The sequence below is a fragment of the Tenrec ecaudatus genome, chromosome 15 (genome assembly GCF_050624435.1).
Source record: "Tenrec ecaudatus isolate mTenEca1 chromosome 15, mTenEca1.hap1, whole genome shotgun sequence".
Lineage (NCBI taxonomy): Eukaryota > Metazoa > Chordata > Mammalia > Afrosoricida > Tenrecidae > Tenrec > Tenrec ecaudatus.
Window position 1 is genome coordinate 51,505,302 of NC_134544.1, and position 24,764 is coordinate 51,530,065.

General features: G+C 47.3%; 1 protein-coding gene across 5 annotated transcripts in view; it reads left to right on the forward strand.

The window, feature by feature from the left end:
• The first annotated feature begins 493 nt into the window (after positions 1 to 493).
• ZNF521 (zinc finger protein 521) overlaps positions 494 to 24,764 on the forward strand; it is a 312,892-nt gene continuing 288,621 nt past the window's right edge. For 4 of the 5 annotated variants that reach the window (XM_075532584.1, XM_075532585.1, XM_075532587.1 and 1 more), the window contains exons 1-2: positions 591 to 730; positions 1,768 to 1,808. In XM_075532584.1, the coding sequence (XP_075388699.1) occupies positions 1,769 to 1,808 (40 nt within the window). In that variant the 5' untranslated portion in view covers positions 591 to 730; position 1,768. Of the gene's footprint in view, positions 731 to 1,767; positions 1,809 to 24,764 lie in introns of all 5 variants that reach the window. The other variant, XM_075532588.1, reaches the window with a different exon arrangement.

The window sequence follows — 24,764 nt, forward strand, 5'->3', positions numbered from 1 at the left end:
GTGGGTTGTTGCTCTACAAAAGCCCTCCGGGATCTAGGCAACCGCCTCCGCAACACTTTGAAAAGTCCGACGGGGGCAGAGCCGAGTCCCAGACGTCCTCTGGGGCCCCCGCTGCACCAGAACCGTGGCCTCCTGCTACCTCCATCCTACCAGAAGGGGGACCTTTCCCCTTGCAGATGCTCCTCCGCTTTCGATTCTGGAGCGCGGCGAGCGAGCCGAGGAGCCCCGACGTCCGCCGCCGCGGAGGAGCTCTAATCACATTACGGCGGCGGCCTGGGTGTGTGCGAGCCGGCGGGCGCGAGGGGCGGCGGCGCGGGCGCGGGCGGGGCGCGCGCACGGGCGGCGCGCAGGCGGGCGGCCGAGCCAGCGGGTGAGCGGGTGGGCGGGCGGCGCGCGGGGGAGGCGGCGGCGGCGGCGGCGGGCGGGGCGTGGGGCGCTCGGCCGCCGCCAGACTCCGGATCCGCGCGCCGCGGCCGGCGCCTCCAGTCCGGGTCTTGGCGGGGCCCCTCCTCCCTCCCGCTCCCCGCGCTCTCGCCTTTTAATCATGCCCCTCTGTCTGTGTGTGAGTGCAGGCAGGCTGACAATGATTTCCTCAGTGATTACGTACAGAGCGAGTCCCTGCGGGTTAGGGGCCCCCTCTGGAGCCATCCTGATGGCTTTGGGGGCCTTGCTTCCATTTTCCATTATTATGTGGACTACCGGAGCGACAGCGCAGTCCAAGACCTTGCAGGTTGGTGATGAGGAGGGAGCACACAGCACACTCCTTCTCCTCCTCCTGCGCCCGGCTCTCCTCCTCCTCCTCCTCCTCCTGCTCTCGCCGCCGCTGCCGCCGCCGCTGCTGCCGCCGCCGCCGCCGCCGCTGCCCAGGCAGCCGTAGACTTTAGAGCCCCCGGCCCCGCGCCGCCGCCGGCCGCCGCCCCCGCCCCGAGAGGGGCGCCCCGACCGGGCCGCGCACACGCCCCTCCGCACACAAGCAGACCCGCACCCCGCCAACGGGGAGGCCACCGGCGCTTTGCACTTACTTTAGTGGGAGCCCGAGGCGAAAGGGGGCGAAGGAAGAGACTAAAAGTATTTTTACCAACCCCCCCCCTCCCCGCCCTTGACTTCTCGTCCCTGCCCGTCCGCAGCTGCCGCGGTCGGCGGGGGGATTTTTCTTTTGCAGCCCTTTGGGGCGCCCGCGACGGCTTGTTTTCCCTTCCCTCCCCCAAACTCGCGCCGAGCCAGCCTCGCCGCTTTGTAAACAAATCAGTGCGCTCGGCTTTTTGTTTTTGTTTTGTTTTTTTTGGGGGGGAGGGGGGCAATTCTTGTGCAGGGAGGGGGAGCAGCGGTTCAAAAAAAAAAGCAAACCTAGATGATTCTATTTTGAGGAGTGGTCCCCCCACCCCGTATTTTAATTAGCTATGTAAATTTTGATCGAGGTGCCGAGAGTAACGGTCTCTTTTCGTTTATCCGAGGGCCCTTCAAACGTCCTATTGTAAAGTTCTTTTTTGTTGTTTTTTTTTAAGCGGGTTTTTGGGGTTTTTTTGAGGTTGGGGGTAGGGGGTCGAAGGCTGGGAAAGTTTGGTGCAGCCGCCGCCGTGCAGAGCGCGGAGCCCGGGCGCCGCGAGCCCCGCGCGGGAGCGCGAGCAGGAGCAGGAGCAGGAGCGCGGAGCGGAGCGCGGAGCGGCGCGAGGGCGCGAGGCGCCGCGGCGCGAGGGGCGCGCGGCCACGAGGAAGTGTAGTTTCTTACAGGGCTCAATTGAAACAACTTCAGCTGTTTGCTTTTAGGATGTCTCGCCGCAAGCAAGCAAAACCGAGATCCCTCAAAGGTAAGGAGGACCCCCCCCTACGCCTCCCCCCCCCAACCCGTGAGTGTCACTGTGGGCAGCGGAGCGAGGGCTGCGTGGCCGCGAGGCGTGTGCGCGCGTGAGTGTGAGTGCGGGGGCGCGCGCGCTCCCCTCCCCTGTGGATCCCCCAGGTGGAGTGAGGGTGATGTGTTGGGGCCGGGGTGGGGGGAGTGGGGGTAACACGGGAGGAGGATCCCCGACCGGGGCGGCGGTGGAGAGTGGGCATGGAAAGTCAACGGAGGGGTGGGGTGCGGGCAGAAAAAGGAAAAGAGAAGGGAAAATCCTCCTTCGGCCCAGAGCCGCCTCTGGGCTGGAGGAAAAAGTTTCTGTCCTGTGTGTTCGCGAAGAATAAAGATGCCAAACTGTGCGCTGCTGCTCCTGGTCTTTCTTCCGAAGCAGAGGAAAAGTCCTCCCCGAGAGCGGGCAGGAAGCGAGCGCTACGGAGGACTCGCGTGGCCGGGGGCCGGGCTGAGCCCCGCCGCCGCCGCGTCCTCCGCGCTCGCGCCCCGCTCGCCATCCCCGCGCGCAGCCAGGAGCAGCCGCGCCCGGCCCGCAGGCTCCCACTCCGCGCCCCGCGCTGGGCCCGACAGCTCCCGGCTGGCTTCCAGAAAGTTGGGCCGCCCCCCACTCCATTCCTGCCCGCCGCCCCCCACCCCATTCCTGCCAGCCACCCCCGTTAGAGTCTTTATTTTAATTGTTTTTTTCAAGACAAGGCCCGCTCCGCTGGGAGTGAAGTTTGCGCGTGGGGATTTTGGGGCGCACGAGTTGGTCGCGGTGGGGGCGGGGGCCCTGAAGTTATTGATCGGGTGGCAGTGTTGGAATGTGGCGAAGGGAGTCACGTGTCGCTCTCCTCCTCCTCCTCCTCCACGGCCGTCTCCTCCTCCACCTTCCCGAGCCTCCTCCGAGGAAACCGGGGGCGGCGGCCGTGGGGAGCCCGGAGGTCCGGCGCTGCAAGGCCGGGCGCCCGCAGGGCCCAGGGCTGGTGGCAGACCGGGCACCGGAGGAGGCACGGGCAGGCCGGGCGCGGGCCGGGGGAGAGGGGCTGGGGGCAGCTGGAGGCGGCGCAGGCACCGCGACCCCGGAGGCGGAGGAGGACAAAGGCGGCTTGTGCGCCCGGCGGGGTCCCGCCGAGGTCCGCGCGTCCCGGCCCCGCCCTCTGGTCCCCGGGGGTGCAGCATCCTCTTCCTCCTCCGCGTCCCCGTCCTGCCGCCCGCTCCAGCTGCAGGGCCGGTGCCCTGCTCCTGCCACCCGGCCTCCCGACTCCGCCGAGCCCTGGGAGGGTGGCAGACTGGCCGGGCCCGCGCCTGCAGCCCGTAGCCCGGCGCCTCGCACCTCCTGGCCCCCGGCCGCGGTGTATTTATGAACTCGATTAAGGGCGCCCTCACCGCGCACACAAAGCCCTTTCTTCTCTTGGGAAGGGCCAGGGGTGGGGGAGGGCCTCACATATTGAAACGCTTTCTTTTTTTTCCCTGAGGCATAAGTTTTAGTTCAAAAATGAGGGGAATCAGTGACTTGCATCTCTAACACAGGTTTTGTGTGTTTGGGGGTGGCGGTGTGGTGGTGGGGGTGTGTGGAGCGAGCGTGGTGGTGATTTACATTCACGTGTGCCACACATTTTATGGAAAAGCAGCCTCCACCGGGGGCTTGATCGGTTCAAGTGTGGCGAGTGGAAAAGTCACGCCAGGGGCATGTGGGGGTGCCCGGGGAGCCATGGAGATGCTCCAGTTGGGGGACCTTGCTTCCAGAAGAGACTGCCTCCTTAGAAGTAACATTGAGGGAAGGACCAGGAAAACCCCTTTTCCAGAAGTCGCTTGGAAAGGAGAACTTTCGGAGTTCAATAGGATAGCGCTTGGTGTCAACCCCATTTAAAGGTCTCTGAAAGACTTTTGAAATCTCAGGCAGAAATTGGGGAGACGGTTGATTTCTTAAAATTTTTTTGGGGGGGGGAAGTTTATTGAAGTTTGGACCCTTGGTAGTTTTGCTTCTCCTACAGCTTAAGCATTTCACTCACCTGCCTTTTGGAATGAATTCACTGGGAAAGTTCCATTGATTGTGAATGCTCTTGTCTCCGGGCTTCCTAAGGAGCCTTTATCCTCCTGCATGTAATTTTAGGGCAGAAGTGAAAGCCTGGGTTGGGTGGAATTGGAAGTGCTCTCTTAGATGCCTTGAAATGCTAAATGCCTGGACATGGGGACAGGGAAATTCTTAGGGTTGAGAGCAGAACAAGTCAGGTGAAAATGAGCGAAGAAGAGGGCATTTCCTTCTTTTGTTACATCCTCAGGTTGCTCAAACAATCGGATATCTGCACTTAGGAGACTCAGCATTTGTGTCTCAACTGCCAGGCTCTAAATAAAATGTTTACATTAAAAACAAAGATTCAGCTTCCATTTTCTCTGGGCTGTGAGCTCAGCGGTGTCCCTCCATCAGCTGCTTGGACAACTCCCAGAAGAGAGCCTGGTCTGAGGTGGGCTCCCTGGGCTTTGCGGGGGGGAAAGCTGAAGAGAGTAATGGAAATAGTATAACCCTCTAGAGCCGGTTTTTCTTCAGGGTACGGGTTTGCCTGGAAGACGCAACACAACACACATTTAGATGAACTGTATCAAACGGTTTTGGAGAGGTAGAATGGTGTTTGGGTGGCTCTTAATATCTGTCATGTTCAGGATTTTGATTTCCCTGAGCCCTCCTGGAAGGATCTCCCATTTTAAAAAACGTGTTTTCAGGACCTTCTGAGTGTGTGCATTATTTCCATTGTGTTTTCTGGAAGGATCTCCCTGGGATTACAGAAAAACCAGGAAGGTGGTATCTTGACAAATATTCTGACATAATAATGATAATAAATCAGCAATTAGTAACACTTGCTCATTTCAGCAGGCATAGAAAGGCAGCCTGGCTTCTAAAAAGAAGCGATTAGTAGCTTTGACATAAGGAGACAACATTGTTGTTAGATTTCATCACCTTGTAGATTACTTTCTAAGGCAACTTGAAAAAGGCTTTGGAAACCATGGAAATGGATTGTGTCCTCAGCGAAACAAGAAGTTCTGTATCCGGTTTCCAACTTGTCTGTACAAACATAGTATTTTATTTAAAACAAGGTCTAAAAGATATTTCTGATATGGCTGTCACTTTTGATATCATAATTTTAAACGGGTATCAGGGGGGTAGTTTATATAAAATAGGTAGAAACATTACAGCAAAATGACAGTCAAGTTTGGGGTTTTTATTTTTCAGCCAGATGCTTAAAAGTCAGAGCAACCAGGACCATTCTGCTAATGGGAATTTATTTTCTGAATTTGGCTAAGTTTAGTACTTTGGATCAGTAATGGCACTGACTACTTCTTAAGAATTAATGCAGGCTTTTTTTAGGCTAATAATTGCCGTACCAGTACAACCACCTTCCAAGAGTGAATGCTAGCTTTCTGGTCACAGTGGGGTGTGCCCTGCTTAGTCCGATGAGGATGACCTCTTGTCACACGCACTTAAAGGCTGTTCCACAACAAACAGATTTTTTGTTTAGTTTGCCTTAGCAAAAACTGAGAAATAGCATTTGAAACATAACTCCTTCTCAAAACTCTAGTTTCAAAATTCTACCAGCATGCATATAGTCAAGACATCTGACTTTGCCTTTGTGCCACAAATGGTCAGGTTGAACTGTTTCTGTTCCATGAAACGGAGAGGCAGAACCAGTATGTGGGGGAAGGATCATCACATAGTAACTGGTAGAGTCACCCCGTCTCTCTTATTTGTGTTACTTGGATGTTTGTCTCCATTGCAGAGGGCAGAGGTGGTCTTTGGCTAGATTACCTGCCTGGAAATAATTCTGCTGTCAGGTGGTTTTTAGAGGTAGCAAATCAGTTGCATCAAATTGGTCAATTGTGACCTATTTCTTTTTTTCTTTTTCTTGCTGGCATTTTATTCTCTCTTATGGTGCTCCTTCGATGGAACTTTCTTGGCCATTTTACCTGATAATAAAAATTTCTTTTTGAGAGTTACTCCAAAAAAAAAAAAAAAAGGGAATGTAAGAAAGAAAAAGTGGTCTACATAAAGGTGTAACATACTCTGTCTGAGCCAAGTTACAAAGCTTGGAAGGAGAGCTGGGAGCACTTAGTCATTTAAATGGCCAAGTTAAACACAATGAGGGTATCTGGACCCTCAGGTGTTCATAAACCCATACCGGGGACCTTGGGGGGGGGCAAACCAGGAAGAAAGCCCCCAGTGTGCCTTGTTTAACTTGGCTGTCAAAATATCTAACCTTTTGTAACTTGGCACATGTTGAAATAATCACACTTGTGACTGACCTTTTTCCCATTTACCTTCTTTTGTACTTCATGAGTGTTTCCCCCCTCCTTTTTAAGGAGAGGTAATTTGTTTAGAAATATAAGGAAGTGGCAGGATCCAGCTCTCAATTTAATGAAGCCATGTGCTCTAGAATTAAAAGGAGATGGATATTAATTCAGTCCTCTTCCAGAGTCACAAAAGCTGTCTATTCGTTTATATTCTCTAGCAGCCAACCTCTGAGAATTGGTAGGCGTTGAAAAAGCCACCACAGGGCGTTTGCATCGGTCCCCAAACTTTAGTAACATTATAGCCGTGAATCTTCAGTTGAGCACATTTAAAAAGTCAAAATATATCTTTCTTATGGGTAGACAGGTGAATTTTAATATATAGTGGGGGTGGGGAGGCTCTAATATATATGTGTATATATAGGTTTTTTTCCCCAAAGAGTTCATGGAAAAATTACAATATTTTTAATACCATTTTCCATGAAGTTTTTTGAAGCCCCTTCTACATAAGATTATAAGTAAGAGTGGTTTTGATACACCCAACTGTTTAATTTCTTAAACAGAAAAATAACCTCCCCTCTAGAGATGAAGTTTGGGCTGGAAATGATACCATGGTAAGGAGGGGGACGGGGGCGGGAGATAAAACAAGCCTTGAATTTGGCGTGTAAAGACAGTATCACTTTTCCCCCTTTTAACTAAAAGTTGCAGTATGGCTTTTCTATCGAAATTCATTTTCAAGAGACTAAGCATGACACTCTTTCTTTATAGCTTGAGTTTAACCCGAGGTTTGTTTCATTTACTGTTGAGAAGGTGGGTTGTCATGATTGGAAGGGGCACATGTTCTCTTGTGCCACAAACAATGTATGCTTTCACTCTTGGCTGTGGACGGTGAAAAAGCCTGATGATTGCAAATGCTGGAGATGTCCAGGCAGTGCTGGACATTCATACCTCCTTCCGACAGGTCCAGTTGTACTTCTCTGTTCATCTGTCACCCAGTGACTGTCTCCCCCTCCCCCCTACCAACTCCCCACACCTCTAAATTATACCGACTAGATGTTGAAGTCATTACATTGATTACAGCCCAATCAGTAGACAATCCTACATAAACAAAAACAGCAATTACAGTCGGCAAGAATCCCACGGGTGCCAGTCAAAGTTCCACAACTGATGGTCCAGTGAGTCTTTTCCAAGATGCCGGGCTTCTTGATTTCAGCAGTTCTGGCAGCATTGTCTTCAAGGGCGGGCACAGAAACACATAAGATTCCACTTGGCCTTAAAAATAAAACCATCTGTTTGATGCATGAGTGGATTGTTGGCTTTTTTATTCATCCAGCTCGAAATGGGCAAAAAATACGATATTGAACATAAAAGCATACATGTAAAAATGAAATTACAAAGGGATTTGAGATTAGCAGCTTTTTACAAAGCAAGCTGCGAATACTTTTTCTCTTTTGTTTTGCCAGAGTATTCCCATAACCCTTACAATCCATTGTACTTATTCTTATTGACAGTAGTGACGTCTCACAGTGATGACAGAAATTTTCAACTTTGGGCTTCCAGTAATTATCTGTAGTTCTTTTTACTTGCTTATCTGGGCCAGTGGACGTCTTGCATAGTATTCGTAGGAGGTTTCTTTTCATCTCACAGGAACATTTGAACCCCATTTCCTTTATTTTTAAGAGGTCCTGTTGGTGCTGTCAGATCAGTGTTGGTCTACCAACTGCAAGGTTCGTGGTTCAGACCCACCAGCCACTCTGCAGTTGAGAGGAGGCTGTTTGTGCCCCTCAGTTTGCCCTCTGCACAAACCCTATGCAGGGTTGCCTGAGTTGGAATGGACTTGACGGTAGGGGCTTTGGTTTGTTTTTAAGGAAGGATTGGCTGGTAAATCCTAGCAAAAGACTTGTTGACTCCAGTTGAAATGTATTATTAAGGAAACCTGTTTGATGATTCATTTTGATACCAAAGCCATGCAATGAGAAAGAGGCTTTGCTTTTAGAAAAGCTCTATTCTTCTAAGACCAATGAAGACTTTTAGGAAAGGCCTGGTGTTCCTCTGACTGTATTAATTTATCTGACATTGAATTTGCATCGCTGGTTTAACGGGATCAATGTTGCCGTAGACGGCATTGCTTATGGCTGGATTTAATTGATACCATGTTCATATTCTGCTCCCTTTTTTTTTTCTTTTAAAGAGAGGCAATAATTTGGAGACTTGCCACACGTGGATCATATACTAACAGGCTTATGAATTGTTAGCAGTGTAGATGTCATCAGTGAGCATGATGAGGGCACGTCAGAAAGTACTGCTACAGGGTTTCAGTTTGTGCACGCACCGGTTTGTTCGAAGCACAACGTCTGTGTGGTCAGCGGATGGCCCCAGACAAGTTCTCTCACTAACACACGTGTCTTCCTTTTGTTTTGTTGGGATCCAGCCCAGTGGCTTCCAAGGGAATCTGCTGGGCCTGTTAAACTCGAGTCAGGGAGCTCAACTCAGAAGGTGATGGCATAGGGCTTTGGGGGCGGATCCCAAAGAGGCCCCCTAATAGATTTTCTTGCTAGAACTCGCATGGGTAATGAAGACATTTGAAGACCCTCAAACTGCATTGGTGAGAGAACTACCAGGGAAGTTTCACTGAGGGACTCTGTCCCATCGTGACAACACAGGGTAGTAAGGGCTGTCCTGGGAGAGTTCCGTTGGGAAACCTCACCCCACTCTCTCTCCAGCCCTGAGCTTGCCCCCTCAGACTTCATTTTGTTCCCCCAAGTCACAGGTGATTGATGGAAAGGGCATGTTCTTTGAGTCCCTTGAGGATGTCAGACCTCCTGCTTGGCGAAGCTCTAAATCAAAGCTCACCGGGTTCTTCAGCAGAGAGAAACCGTTCCCGGAAGCGTGTAGAATTAGGTGGAGGATATGTTAACAAACAGCAGCTTCATAGTTTGCTATTTTTGTGTGAGCGGTTTCTACGGGGTTATAGCAGTACTTTTTGACTGTTCCTTGTATGTTAAAAATGCTTTTGAATTGGATGAGATTTGATATGCAGTCTGATAACCTAAATCAAACCTCTGGCTAAGTATTTTCCCAGAAGTATTAATTTATTTTCTCTCCATTGACTCATGTGCTGCCAAAGGTTAAAGTTAGTTCTCTCTGTGTGTATGTGGTGTGTGCGTGCGTGTGTGCGTGTGTGTGCGGTTACATGCAGCTTTCTAATCCCATTTCAATTAAATCTGAAATATGTTCCTGTATTTTTTGTTTGTTTGTTCAGGGATTACATGGTACACTAGCTAAGATTGCATATACCTTGTTTGTTGTAATGAAAGAGTACTTGTCTGATTTAAAATATGTTCTCCAACAATGTTATTACCAAGCAATTAAAACTTACACATTAAAGTTAACATTAGTAAATTTAAAGAGCTCTGTTATAGTATTAATCGCATAGTGTAAAGAAAGCTTTTAAATGGTTTAAATAATTATGCAACTCTTAGCATAAAAGCAAAGATAAATCTTTGGAAACTAAGTAGAATCCTGGCTTTTTTTTTTTCAACTTTAATTTTTGGCAGCTTGGGTTTTTAGCATGCATCGCATTCCATCTCTAGTATAAGTAATTATGCCACTTTAGTAATTATTGGAGATCAAAGAAATTCAGAAAGATGCGATCCTTTAAAAGTTCAGTAGCTTCCGTCTGCAGGGATAATGATCAAGCAGCAGTTATCCAGCTGCCCGGGGACCCGGCCACTGAGACAAGAACCTGGCTGGTCTTGAGGTGCCTGCGCTGCCAGTGTATGCACCACAGTTAGCAGTCTTGGTCCAGAGGTCTCATTTCAGAGGGTCCTAGTTTTGTCAACTCAAAAGAAGAATGACAACTCATAGATGACTCTCTTTCTTGGAACATGGGGTAAAAAGAGGAGAAGAGACATCACCCAGGGGACAGGGGAGCTATTGGGCAGGTTGTAAGCAGTTTAAATCGTGGGTTACAATCTGGATGAGCTGAAATGTAGCCTTCAGTTAACTCACAATAAAAAGATTTTTTTTCAAAAAAGATGAATGCATACATTTAGCAATGATTACTGTTGGGCAACATATATTTTTAATTTCATGGGATGGTAAGCACTTTGAAAACTCTCGAGAAGAAAAAATGCATGTATATACGCGTACTCATTTGTCAGTTGCTTGTGTCGGTGTGTGGGGCCTGTGGCCATTTTAAATCGTTTTTTATCAAATGAAGGTCTTTTGCCTTAGAAAGCATAGACTACCCATGAATGAATGTACTTTTCTGGCCGAATAAACTCATGTGAGTTATCAACAGATGGACTTTCAGAATATATGTTTCCATAATAGTGAAGGCTTATGCAACCACATTTGGGTATTTTGATGACAGTACTTTTAAAAAATATAAGTGAAACTGAAAGGTCACAACACTAAGTTAACATAGGACAAGATATATATATATATATATATATATATATATATATATATATATATATATATATATATATATATATATATATATATATATATATATGAACATAGGCGCTTTCTCTCATATTCCAGGTGAATACGTTTTTGCCTTGCAAATCCCTACCAAAGCTAGATGCTTTTAAAGAAAAATGTATCATCAGCTTGAATAGGTTTTTTTACCCAATCAAAATCGGCATCCTTGTAAGGGACATAGTTTTCTCTTAGAATCTAAAATTACTTTATGATTGGGTATCATTTCAGTTTTTTTATGTCCTTTTACTTTTTCATGATTGACCTTGCCCAAAATTTCTTTTCCCAGCAATACCATGAGAAGTATATCCAGATGGACACGGATTCACCCTCTCTGCCATTCCTTGGACTCCGACTCATAGAGTCCCTGTAGGAAAGGGTAGAATGGTCTCAGAGGGTTTCTGAGACAGTGACTTGTACGGGAATAGGAAGCCTCATCATTTTCCCTCAGAGCAGCTAGTGGTTTTGAACTGCTGACTTTGCAGTAGCAGCCCAATTTGTAACTACTCCGCCATCATGGCAGTTCTATATCTCCATATACATAATTACATTGTGGAAAGCTATAGAGAGGTGAAGAGCCCACAAGATGGGCTATCTATTTCCATATTATAGACAGGTCTGTGGCTAGTAATTTGTGTGTGTATTTATAGATTTATACATATACATATATAACATTTAAAACTATATGCTTTATGAAGTAATGTCCAGCATTTCATGTGTGCTGTTGACTGTTTTTTTTTTCCTTCTCAAGAAAACCAGATTAGGTCCAGTACCTCCTAAGTGCCTGAATAAGACAGAATATTAATTGCTGTTAGCATTCCTAATAATTTAGCTTGTCTGAATTATTCTAAGTGTGTCAAACATATGCTGTTTTGTTCCACACACCAGCACTTTTGTCTGCAACTTATTTTTGTACACTCACCAGGCCAAATGCAATGAAGTATTTGCAAACCCTGCTCCATCCAGGACCAGTAGAGCCAAACCAAACTGTTGGCTGGAATGCAGGGCCATCACCATTGGGCTGGCATGCTTTGAACTCATCTACCAGCCTGTGTACGGAAGGAGGCTTGGGCTGTCAGGGCACGCAAACACCAAGTGTGCGAGGCAAGGGTTCCGAAGAAATGAGGCCTCGAGGGAACGCATATTAATTCCTGGAAAGAGTAGAGAAGGCAAACAGAAACAATTAGTTTCGGTCACAGGTATTCTGAGTTGGGGATTAGTGCTCCTAAGGAGATGGTTGTCGGTGGAAAGAGCCCAAGGGGATGGACGCTAACTTGCTGTGTGGACCTGCTGGCACGGCCCTGAACCTCTGGTCTCTACGATTCAGCTTTCCTGTCTGTAAACTGAGGGGACTTACTTCATCAATTTCACAAGTTGCCTTTCCACCCCGGCACAGTCCCCCCCCTAGCCCCCCCACCCCCACCCCCACCCCCAGTCCCTTTTTGTTCCAGGCACTCTGTTTAGTTCAGTTGTGAACAAAACAAACCTGAGCCTGACTCTTAGGAAGCTTCTGGTCTGGTAGACTAGATGAGCTTTTAAGTACCTCCCGTTGCCTTTTAAATTGGGGAAGCTATGCAAGCGGGGGAAGGAGATAAGAATTTATGGCATATCAGCTTTTTCAGCGAGTTGCAAAATGTTAGATAAAACAAAGTTCAAAAGCATTTTTGGCACCGAAAGTTTGGTGAGTTCCCTATTTTGTACAAGTTGTGAGCTGCGTGTCCGTCTGTAGTCTAAAGGTAAGTGGCCATTTGAATCGAAGCTACTAAATGCAAAGTGCACAGCAGTGATTTGCAGCCCATATGGACTCAGGCAATTGATGTTATAATATCTTTTTACCCTTCCTAAAAGTTCTGTATGACATTTCGAAAGTTAATTGTTTAGTAATAAAGTTAAATATGCATATATATTTTTTAATTTTAAAATTGGATGGCACCCTTTAAGATAACCGGAGAGACTCATCGAGGATTTGAATGATGCTGTTGTTAAAAAAAAAAAAAACAACAAACCCCAAACAAAACTAACCTTCACCTGGGAATCTCTGCTGCCCAAAATTGAGGTGAAACAAGTCACATGGAAATCATTCCATTAAATATTCAGGAATAGAAGGACACTAGAGGATGAAGTTAGTTGGTGTTGAAAGTCCCCATCTCAGGCTTGATTATTTTTCCCTGGGGAGATAGATGAATGCTTTGGAATAAGCTTTTATACAATCATGGGTCTTAAGTGTAAGATAATTCAGGCATAATGATACTGGACGTCGTGATGGTCTTCATGTGCAAAGATGTGAGTGCTGAGCGAATGGTGATGGTGGAGTGTAACTGACCGAAGAAAAAGATGTTCAACATGAAATCCCTTTTGCCTCCTCCAACATCATAGAGGTCATTTACATAAGTATTGCACCATTAGACAACATTTTTAATCTTCAAAATAAAGCCATTACATGGTAATAACACCATGTTATAGCTCCTGTTCAATGTAACTCGCTTTCTTACACTTGCTTATTTGCATATTTAGGAGCCAATATGAGTGTGATGGGCTGGGAGACCTCTGGGAAGGCTTCCTAGGTGGGTGCCAGCCTTTGGGTCCCTTGGGTTAGGCCAGGGTTTAGCCCAGGGCCGGACTGAAACTAAGTGCTCAATCGATGCTTGTGGAATGGAAACATCTCCATTTCTAACTAGGCAACAGGAAGGATTGACTTCCGAGTTCTCTGCTACATTCCTAGAATCTTCTTCTTGAGAAGTTGAGGTGATTGCATAGTGACCAGCGGTTCACAGGGGTGAGGCAAGCATCTCTTTGGGTGGCATACTTGATGGAGCTGCAGCAGGTGGATGAAACCGAAGGTTGCCCCAGGTCTCTCAAGGCAAGGGTGATGGCTTTCTTCTCCATGATGTCTCTGTTTAGGGAGCTTCTAGAGAAGGGCATGAGCACTCTACGCAGAGTTTTTCTCTGGGTCTTTGTAGGGAGTCTGGTTCAGCCCAAGCCCTGGCATCCCCACTGACTCCAGCAGTCTACATCTCTTAGGTGAGAGCTCTGGCCCACTGACCCATCCACCTCAGTAGGGTTTTCTCCCTCGAAGCGGTTCCTTTTTATGTACCAATATATGACCTAATCTATGTTGGCTTAGGTCTTCGGTAGATTTTTGCCATGGGATGTTTGAGCCAAAGTGAAAGTGTGTTGCTTGAAAATGCTGTTAGCCTTTGTCTCTTGGAAACCTCATGCACAACCAAACAGAACACTGCCTGATGCACTGCCATCTACATGATTGGCTGTGGGTTGGACCTTGTGACCCATGAGGTTTTTAGTGGTGGATTTTCTGAAGTAGATAACCAAGCCTGCTAGGTGTCCCTAGTCTGTCTTAGTCTGGAAGCTCTACTGCAATGGGTTTCACCAACAGATGGGTAGTGACTGTATATGAGGAGCATTGGCTGAGAATAGAACCTGCATCTTTCACAAGGAAGATGGGATTCTGCTGCCTCTGTTGCTTTAAGGATAGCCATCTGAATTTCTTTTAACTTGTTGGACGACTTACCACAAGGTCAGCAGTCTGGAACCACCAGTCTCTCCATGGGAGAAAATGAGACTTTTTACTCCAGTAAAGAGTTACAGTCTTGGAAATCCACAGGGGCAGTTCTACCCTGTCCTATCAGGTCACTCTGAGTCGACATCGAGCTGATCGTAGTGAGTTTGGGTTTGGTTTGTGTCCAATTGCTGGTACTTTTCGGAACATATTGCTACCAAAACCAAAACAAAACACAAAAACAAACTCACTGTCATCAAGTTGATTCCTACTAGTGGGGATCCTGTCGGGCAGGGTAGAACTGCCCCTCTGGGTTTCCCAGACTAACTCTATGGAATTAGGAAGCCTCATCTTTCTCCCTTGGAGCACCTGGTGGTTTCAAACTGCCAAACTTGTGGGTCACAGCCCTAGTCATCATCACCACCTCACCAGGGCTTCCCTTCCCCTGAGTTAAAATGACTTTTCTCTCATATCCGGCATTCTTCTGAAAAGACCCGCTGCCATTGAATCAATCCCAACTCACAGTGACTCTGTATATGGTTTTCAAGGCTACATTTTCTGCCATTGAATCAATCCCAACTCACAGTGACTCTGTATACGGTTTTCAAGACTACATTTTTAAGAGAGCAGACAGCCTCATTTTCACCCACGAAACCAGCTGGTGGATTTAAACCACCGCCCTTGTGGTTAGTAGCTATGTGTATGACAATGACTGTAGCTTTTTTTTTTTTTTTTAACTTGAAAGTTTAATTTGGCTGTTAAAACCTCTGAAAGCAGGAATAGGAAGAAAAAGGGAGGAGGAGGAAGAAAAAAACAACCTCTGAAAGCAGTGTGTAGTGTTGCCTTCTTTTGGAATACCCAGAGCCTCAAGGAGTAAAGAGTAAACAAGTACACAAAGAAAGGCATTATGTCAGTCACGCTTCCATTAGATCATTTGCTGTAGGTCAGGGTTAAGTCTAGGAGTGCTAGCAGTTGGACTTCCGGAAGGCAGCAAGTATGGTCTGTGCCTGCGGGGAGCGAGGGTCACTAGTTAGGTCACATCAGACGAAGAGTTGACGATGGTGCCCTTGTTTGCTGCTTCAAATGAACCCCTGATTTGTGGGGACTTAGATCAACATTGGGCAGACTTAGTGAACTGAAATGCCACCTGACCCTGTGCCGGGTTGCAGACCAGAGAGTTTTGATGCATAGGAGCTTTATTGGCTGGTTTGAGGAAGTAGCTTGCCAGCCCTTTCCTCTAGACAAATACAAACCCCACTTCCCTTGAGTTGATTCCCATTCATCGTGATCCTTTGCAGGATCTCTGGGACTGTAAGTCCTTACAGACCCAGATGATTTCATCCTTTTCCTGTGGAGTGGCTAGGTAGGTTTGAACTGCTGACCACAAGGTTAGCGGTCCATGGCTTACCAGACAACACCACGAGTCACGTCACGCACAATCAGGATCAGTGCTGTGAATGGCAGAGCACTGAGAACATTTCAGGGTTATTATTGGGGAAGAATCCTAGACAGAGCACCTCCAACTTGAGTCTGAAATTTAATATTTTCTGTAGTTTTCTTTTTGCATGAAAAATACTGAATGTTTCACGCATTCTACAGGAATTTTTCGTGCATGTTATGAGTCTGGTGACAGACACAGGGCGGAAGAAGTCAGGCTCAGTTGTTCATGGGTTTCATAGAATTAACGCTCTGGGAAGACAAGCTTAGATGATTCTTTGTCTCCCGCATGATGCTGTTTAACTCCAGCCTGTGCTATGCTTTCCAACAATAGTGGGCTTTCTGTTAAACAAGTGGTTTCCATTCAGAACGTTTGCACGCGGATGACACACACAAATGCTCCTGTGGTGGACTTGGCCTGCGCTCCTCCTGCTCACTATAACTGTGTCCATTAAGTGTTCAATTCTCTCCATCTAGTTATTCTTCTGAATGTTTATAGCGATCCTTCTAATGTGTCTAAATACTGGTTAGCACCACTGCTTTGGGCACCACAATGCAACTTGACAGCTGTTTTCTTCGCTTTCGTTTGGCAGGTTTTTAGGAAACTGCATCCCAATCTTGTAATGCCTTTCTACTTTGGTCCTTGCACACTCTTATCCTCGCTTTCCCTGACGTTTGCTGTTGGAAGCTGCCCTTGAGTCTTCCTCGTGCAAGCGTTGTGACTGTTGACGTGCTCCAGCCCTCCAGCCCGTTTTTGTAGCTCCTCCGCAGTTTGAGACCTGGCGGCGTAGTGGTTAGGACAGCTTGAAACTGAGAGCTGCTCCACAGGAGGAGGATGAAGCTTTCGACTCTTGTGAAGAGGTGCAGCCTAGGAAACCCAGAGGGCGCAGTTCTACCCAGAACTGTCCAGTTGCTACGAGTTGGAATCAACAGGATGGCTGTTTTTGTCGGTGTGCATGTCGTATGCCTTTCACCTGAGGACAGGAGCCCCCAGTGGCAGAGTGAGCTATGCATGGGGCTGCCAACTACAAGGTCAGCAGTTTGTATCCACCAGTCCCTCTGAGGGATCCCAAATGGGCAGTTCTACAGGGTTGCCATCTCAACTCGATGGCAGTGAGGTTGGCATTTCCGTTCACCAAGTCTGCCCTACTTTGATCTAAATCCCTACAAGCCAGGGGTTCATTTGACACAGCGAACAAGGGCACCATCGGTGACTTAGAGCGGAGCTGCTGGGAATGGGCTCTGGCAGCTAGCTGGCCGGACCTTTTCCTCAGGCAGCAGTAAGCATATATGCTCCTTTGTGGGTGTGGACATTTTTGTTTTAATTATCGCAAACAGACATGGAAGCTGCGTCGTCCCTCTGCCTATCCAGATCCTTAGCAATTTCTCTGTGTCAGCACTTAGAACTTCCCACAAGGTTCCACGTTCTGTGGGCTAACGTCCTACCACTCTTTTGGTACTGGTGGCTCTCGAGTTGTTTCCACTTGCATTTGTCTGTCTCACTACTTTTGCACGCGGGTTCAGTGAGCAGCTCTGTGCACGTGTCCTTGCTGACAGGTTTGAGTCTGTCAATGGGACGCACTCCTAAAGTACAATTGCCCCTTTGAAAGAATGCACATTTCCAAGGCCTACTGACGGTGGTCCTCCCCAGAGGTTATACAGAGTCTCACTGCTGGTTAGCAGCAGGGTTAGAGAGCGCCTGGGTTTAGCTACTTTATATTTGCTAATGTCACTGGTAAAACAAACACACTGGCATTCCACCGACATGTTCATTAGTGTTTCTGTAATTATGAGGTGGATCGAGCATCTTTTCAGATGTTTGTAAACCATTTGCATTTATTTGGTTTGTGTGTGTGTGTGCTGCCTTTGTATTTCCTTTGTGCTTTTATTTTGATTCACATAGTAAATTAGTCTTTTAGATTGCAAATAAGGAACCCCCAGTGGGACTGTGGGTGTTGGTGGCATAGTCAGGCTGCCAACTGCCAAGTCAGCAGTTCAAATCCACCAGCTGCTCTGCACTCAAGAATGAGGGAGATCTGTTCCCATAAAGATGCTCAGCCTTGGAAACTGCATAGAGTGGCTGTGAGTTGGAATCAACTCGGTACCAGTGGGTTTAATCACTGCTCTGCCCAACTCAAGGTCAGCGGTTCAGACCCACTGGCCTCTTCACTGGAGAAAGACGAAGCTGTCTTCTCTGCTAATGGTTTATAGTCCCCGATACCAAGGGAGCTGTCCTATGCAGTCTCACAGGATGACTGAGTCAGAACTCACCCAACAGCAGTGCGTTTGACTTTGATGTAGAGCCTGCAAAGATTTCCCCCAGTTTATTTTTTGACTCTGTGGGTGGTCCTTTTGTTTTCCTTTTTGCCATATGGAAGTTCTGTTGTTAGTGTTAGTATTCTCCTGGATTGAAAGACTTTTTCTACGGACCCTTTCAGTTATTCCTCCCCCATTTGACTAATGGCAGGGTTGCCAAGGCGGTCCCGATGGGTGGGGCTCACCCCCTACCTGAAAGATTTGTAGTTTGAACCTGCCAGCGTTTCTGAGATGGTTTACCTCGGTTCCTGCTTCTCAGTGCTGAAAATTAACGTGGCAGAAGCACTTTTGTAATCCAAGTAACTTTGATGAGGGAAAGGGAAGTTTCATGTCATAGAGTCTCAGGTAGTACACACTGTTCCTGGAGAGTGTGCAAGGCTGCATGGCGGGGCCATAAGGAAGTTCGTGACCAAAAGCGGATGCTTCAGGAGAGCTCACAGAAAGACACATGGAAAAATGCCCCTTAAGAGGAGTCCGCAGAACCCAAAGAAGAGTCTGTGAACTGAAAAAAAGCAGAGAGTGAGAGGGCACGAGAGTGGGGCTGTACACACGGGAGAGATCCTGCCCTCGGACTTGAAAGAGACCGACAGAGAGCCATCTGAGAGAGGGAATGGCCTGCTATTGATCGCCTCCTATCCCTCCTTGGGTATTGGTTGAAGGTGTTGGCCCAGCTTAGTGGCTGAATTCAGGTGCCCCTATGATGTGATGTCACTCCCTAGTGTGTGCCCAGGTTGACCTTCACCTGTGCCAAGGTGACCTTGGTCTACACACATGTGCCCAGGTTTAGTTTGTCCCCGTACGTGTCTCATGTGTGCCTGATTTCTTTCCAACCTCTTTGTTGTGGCATGGCCAGTTAAATTTGGCCTTCGGTGGAGAGAACCCCTTTATCCTTCATCTTCCTACCTTTCAAACCCAGCCAGCAGCCCCCTGGGAACCAAGTGCTTCTCTCTGTCAGGCTGCAGCCAAGATTACTGGATGGAGCAGTTCTACTCTTTAAACATACAAGGTCACTGTGATTCTGAATGGACAGCAGTGTCCGTGGCAGGTCCTTCCCTGTCCCTTGTCCTTCCATCTCTGAACCTCAGCCTATTTGGGGAAACAGGTGCTCAGTAGATAGTCAGTGGTGAAGATACTCTGGTGATTAAGGACATGGGCATTAAAACCATATTCTCTGGGCTCAAATTCGACCTGACTCACCTGGCCAGCTGTGTACTTACTTTGTGATATAATTTCTGTCTTTGAAGGAGGGTCATCATGGAACCCAAATCATGGGTTGTTAGCAGTTAATTCTTGTAACCGCTTAGAATAGTCAAAGTACCGGGAGTCCTGGTAGCGTAGAGGTTATACATTGGACTGCTAACTGCAAGGTCAGCAGTTTGAAACCACCAGTTGTTCCTTGGGAGAAAGACGGGCCTTCCTCCTCCCATAGTTACAGTCTCAGAAACTGACAGGGGCCGTTCTACCCTGTCCTGTAGGAATGATGAGAGTTTGAGTAACAGTTTTTAACTCTCAGGCTTTCTCACTCTGGTGGGGAAACCTCTCACTACCTTTGGAGTACAGTGACCTTTTATGGCTAGCGAGAGGGGAATTCCACTTTTAAAGACCCATGCGGCTGGAAAATGAGTTCCTTTGTGGTGCAAGAGGCTAGATGCTTGATACTCAACAAACGTTTGGCATTGGCAGTTCAAGCCCAGCCAGAGGCACGCTGGGATCTGGTGCCAGAAGGTCATGCACGGCCTTGCAAACCCCGGGGAACATCATTCTTCTCTGGCGCACACTGAGTGCCTTTTGGCTCCGTGTTTCCACTGGGACATTTCAGAGTGCTGTCTGGGATGCGTCCGGTCCGCCCACAAGCCCTGCCCAGGTGGCTGGCTCCCAATTGCCAATGCCCTCACGGGCCAAGCTCCACCTCACTTTGCCCATGGAGAAAAAGTTCTGAAAGAAAAATTCCTGCAGAAATTCCAATTAAAAGATAATAGACACATAATGCGGGGCTAATTAATTCTGAGGGCTTCTCCCATCTTCTTTTACTCCTTGGTAAGCCAGGTCAGTGTCTTTTAGGTTCTTTGCAAAAGGGCCAGTGGCAATTTGCAATGGTGACCTCGTTCTTCGGAGAGGTGCCAGAGACAAACCAGACAGCTCACACGGCATTATGGAGGCGGAATCAGAGTCGATTTATTAATAATCCGTAAATCCAAAAGGCAAATCTGGGTTTGAATTTACAAAGGAATTAGCTGAATGGGGGTGGTTGCCTAGAAGCCTCTTCACGGTGTCAGAGGGCTCTCTGAATTGTTGAGAAGCTTGATACACACGCATACATACTACCACCACCCCACCACCCCAAACTCTCTGCTATCTTGTTGGTGCTGATTCATAGTGATTGTAGTGGTAGCATTGTCCCTGTGGATTTCCAAGACTGTCATCTTTTATGGGAGTAGAAAGCCCTCTCTTTCTCCTGCAGAGCGGCTGGGGGTTTTGAACCGCTGCCCCTGTGTTTGGCAGCCCAACACATAACCATTATGGCACAAGGGCTCCTCAGTGCGGGTGGGTAGAAAGGTTGGTACTAGAGGGCGAATAAATACTTCCCATCCATGCCTGCTTTTGTCTATGTCCCAGCTTTCTTTCTTTTTCAATAAAAAAATAAAATCCTTATATTGTGAATTAGTTGTCTAGTCCCTGCTTTCTTTTTATTTCTAACCATGTTTTCAGGCAGCTTGCATGAATGTTCTCTCCTCTCATTTTCTTGTGTATTTTTTTGCCTTTGGCCCCGCCCTTCGTGTTCACTTGACCTTATTTGTATTCCATAGTAGTTTACTTTGCTCACTCAGCCACCTGCCACCCTGTCTCCATGTAGTTCGTAAAATCACCCAGTCTCTTGCCACGTGACTGGACTCTCGTCCCTTCGGGTGTCAGAAACTGAGACACCGTCCCTGCCTCTACCGGCTTCCCTCCACACTCACTGGTTCCCACCTATCACTCCCCTTTTTGTTTTAACTAAATTATACCTGTCCTAAGGTCATTGTTTTGTACCGATGTAGTCTGACACGGCAACACATCCAATCCGATGGCTTTCAAAGATCCACTTACGGTTTTTCCTTCAAGCTTAATGCTAAATGAAGTGAAGGAAATAGTAATAAAAATCCAAGCGGCAAGAGTTGAGAGGATTGTGTGAGGCCACTTCTACGGAGTGAAATATCTCTAAGTGATAGCAAGTGACAAAAGGAATTCCACTGGAGGATCATTTAAAATAGATATTCAAGAAAACACTGTAGAAAGACAGTCAGGCTCAGATAGTAGTTTCATTTCCTGACAGGTTGGCCATAGTTCGAGGTACAAAGCTAGGAACTAAGGAGCTGGGCTCTGGAGGACACAGGTGGGGCCTTTAGAGATGAAAGTGATGCTCAGCAGCCTGCCATGTCCAGGACCCAAAGGGCTCTAGTGCCCTGTTTGGAGTCACACTCTTAGTGGCAGAACAGGGAGGAGAACTCAGCCTCTTGGTGGTTAATTTTAGGAATTGCCTGTTTGGGGCTGCACACGTTCCAGACAATGGAAGGTCAGAGGTCAGTTTGCCTAATCCTCACAGACATCACAGAAGTCAAAATTCGTGGCTCGTTGACAAGAGTCTCTGGCTTCTGGCCTTGAAGTGCCACGGACATGCCAGAATGAGGACCCGTGAGCCTGGCGCATGAAGGGCTTGCACTCACTTGAATCTGTCCTGTCATAAGCTGCGTGCAGTTGAACCTCTGTACGCCTCTCGGTTTTCTTACCATGATCCAGATCGGACTTCACAGGATTACTGTATGAGGTAACTCATGCCAGACGCTTAGTAGGTGATTCCCCTCTCGCCCCTCCCCTTCCTTAGTGAGTCCTCACTCACTGGTGGTAATTGCTTTTTACTATGGATGAAATTTTCTGGGAAATTGGACAAGCGTATGCATTCTCTCCTCTTCGTGCTTCTCCCTTCTGTAAAGGCCCGAGGTACTGGGTTGGTGGCCCTAGGCCTTCTTTGTGTAGAGAAATAAAGTATTTCCCCTCTGGTGCAAGCTTGAGAGCAAGTCTCAAGGCTTTTATAATCGGTCTCCATCACCATCATCTTCACCCTTGGTGGGTCATGGAGATGGGAGTTGAGGTCATGATTTCTAGCAGATACTTTGCATGTGGATCCTGGCTAGCATGGATGAGGCAGAAAAAGATTGCTGACTTCCTGCCTACAAAGTGGACAGTCTCATTAATCTCAGCATTTTAAAAGCAGGGTCATGGCAGACCTATACTGGGTTTCTGAGGCTATCCATCTTTACATGAGCAGACACCTTCATCTTTCTCCTGTGCAGCATGGCTCTGGGTTTGAACCACCAACCTTTCAGCCAGCAGCTCAGTGCTGAACCCACAGTGCCACCAGGGCTCTTTGGACAAAGCCAGGGCCTTCCTCAAATCAGAACCAGGGCCAGGGACAGTTCATCCTCAGGACAGCAGCTCTCTCCTCTGATGGGCCCTTTTGCGTTTACGCTTTTTTCTCTGCTTCAGGTCCCAGAGGAAGTTAGCTCATTCCTTTTTCACTGCCTTTCGAGGAAGTTACGCCTATAAGAAAAGACAGGACATGATATTAATCATTTAGACCTGAGAGTGAATTGAAAGCGGTGCAAATCCAACATATCTCTTAATTGTGTAATTAAAGGCTTTGGCTTTTGATGAAAGATTTGCATCCTCAGAAAGCGGATCTGGGAGAGAGGGTAGAGATGGTTGGAGTGGGGTGCTGGGCCCAGGGAGCCAGGAAGCTTTACCCTTTGTGGGTGAAATCTCAGCAGAACTGCCTCTCTCTAGAGGTTGAACAGAGTGATCCTGTGCGTCCGACTTTTGGACTGGCTTCTTGGTATGCCACAGGCATGGTTTTTAAGGCACTGAGTGGAGACACAGTCTTGAGCAGCCCTGGTGGCTTTGTGGTTATGCGTTGAACTGCTAGCCACAAAGTCGCCAGTAGTTTGAAACCAGCAACTGCTCTGAGGGAGAAAGAATGAGGCTTTCTACTGTTCTAATGAGTTACACTCTTGGAAACCCACAGGGGCGGTTCTGCCCTGCCCTGCCCTGCCCTGCCCTGTAGGGTTGCCACGAAGCGGACTGACTCAATGGCAGTGAGTTTGACTTTGGTTTTGGTGTGGAGGCAGCTTGGGCAAGAACACATTTGTATTTGCCCCTATTCAGTGGAGGCAGTCCACTCACTCTCCTGAACAGATAGCTGTGCTTTCTTTGAAGTGTGCCCTTTGCTGAGACCGAGCTTCCATGTAGCTGTGAAAAGGTGGACAGAGTCATTCCACAGGGACTCCTGTGAGGGCCTGTGGGCCATGGGTGGGGTGCCCTTCATGGAGGGAGTGGACACGACCCAGCACCATTCCAGGGGAGCCGCTCCAACTCTTATGTCTCAGGCATGGCCTTTCAGAGATGCCAGATACTTGTTTGTTAGTCGTGTTGGCAATTAATGTCAAGTTTCAAAAAGATTTAGGTTGTTAACAAAACAAAACAAAACAAAACAAAGAAATTAACATGTAGAAGTCGTAGGTTTGCCCAGCTTAGTTTTCTTATTAGGAAACAGGGTGAGACCTAACCCTTCTGAGAACATGGCCCCTCCCCAACGTATTTTCACTGAAATCCGCCTTTGAGAACATACATAGTTTCTATATTTTTTTCTGCTCAAAAAACCTCATAGTGGAAGAGCACGGTGATTAAATATATATGTTTATGTTTATTTATCAGCCAGTCTCCCTTATGTGTCATGGATTCAGTCAGTTTTACTGTAGGCATATTGGAAGATTCTGATAATAAGTCGTCACTTAAGACTATGTTTATATGTCATAGATACTATAAGAACATTTAATGTATGCTCACATTATCTTGACAAGTGGGGACGAGATAAAATAAGTGGGGACGTATTTCCAGAAACGACTATTAATTTATAGTCCCTGAGATAATGGCATACACGTTCACTCTGAGTTCTATCTGGGTAGCTCTGTAAATTGTATATTGATTATGCTAATGGCACCAGTATCTTTTATTACTTGTCTGCGGATACATGCAGATTTGAATGCACATTTGGCAAGGTCACCATTCAGTAGGAAAAAAAGTGCATTTTTAAAATCAGGCTTTTGGAAAGATTGAGTGAAACTCAAATGGGAGCGTAAGGAATTACATCTCTGGTCTCTTTCTTGCAAATGCAAAGTACAGTTGAATCGTTAAAACAAGAGGTGTTGCTCCTTTATATTTCCTTTGTTTCCAATTCCTTAAGGCAAGTGCTGCAGAAAAGGTACTGAATCAATAATGATCTATTTTTATAGTTTATTTTTGGTGGTGATGTGGCTTTTCTGGTACTGTTTATCAAGTTGAAGGAACTTTAGACCTTTAAGGTTGCGTGTCTTTTTTAATTTATTAGCTTAGCCAGAGGAGAAGAAAATGATTTTTTTAAATTTGTACATAAATTTTCTTGTATTTTGTAATAGCGCAGCGTTGTAAATCACAGCCTTATTTTCTGCGATCTTTCATTCCACACGTACGCCTCTTTCTTGAGTGCAGTTTCCACGACCCTCCTTTCTGCCAGGGCGGCCCCGAGCAGCACCTTCCTAGTCTGCTGCACTGATCCTTCCTGACTCATGGAAGGAAGGCCCTCCACTGGCGGCCGGCTAGGAAAGAGAAGAAAACTCACTGTCTTCCACTTGTTTGCAAATCACTTCCCACTTTAGGGAAAGGTGGTTTGAATCCCAGTTTGTGTGAGAACCAATTAGAGTTGCCGAAGGAGAAGGAGGAGAGGGTGGGGTGGCGGAAAGCAAAAGTGTTTTGGGTTTTTTTTATCCTTCTGTGATAAATTTCCCTTGAGTGGGATGGCAAATGCCCCAAATATGCTTAATTAATAACTTT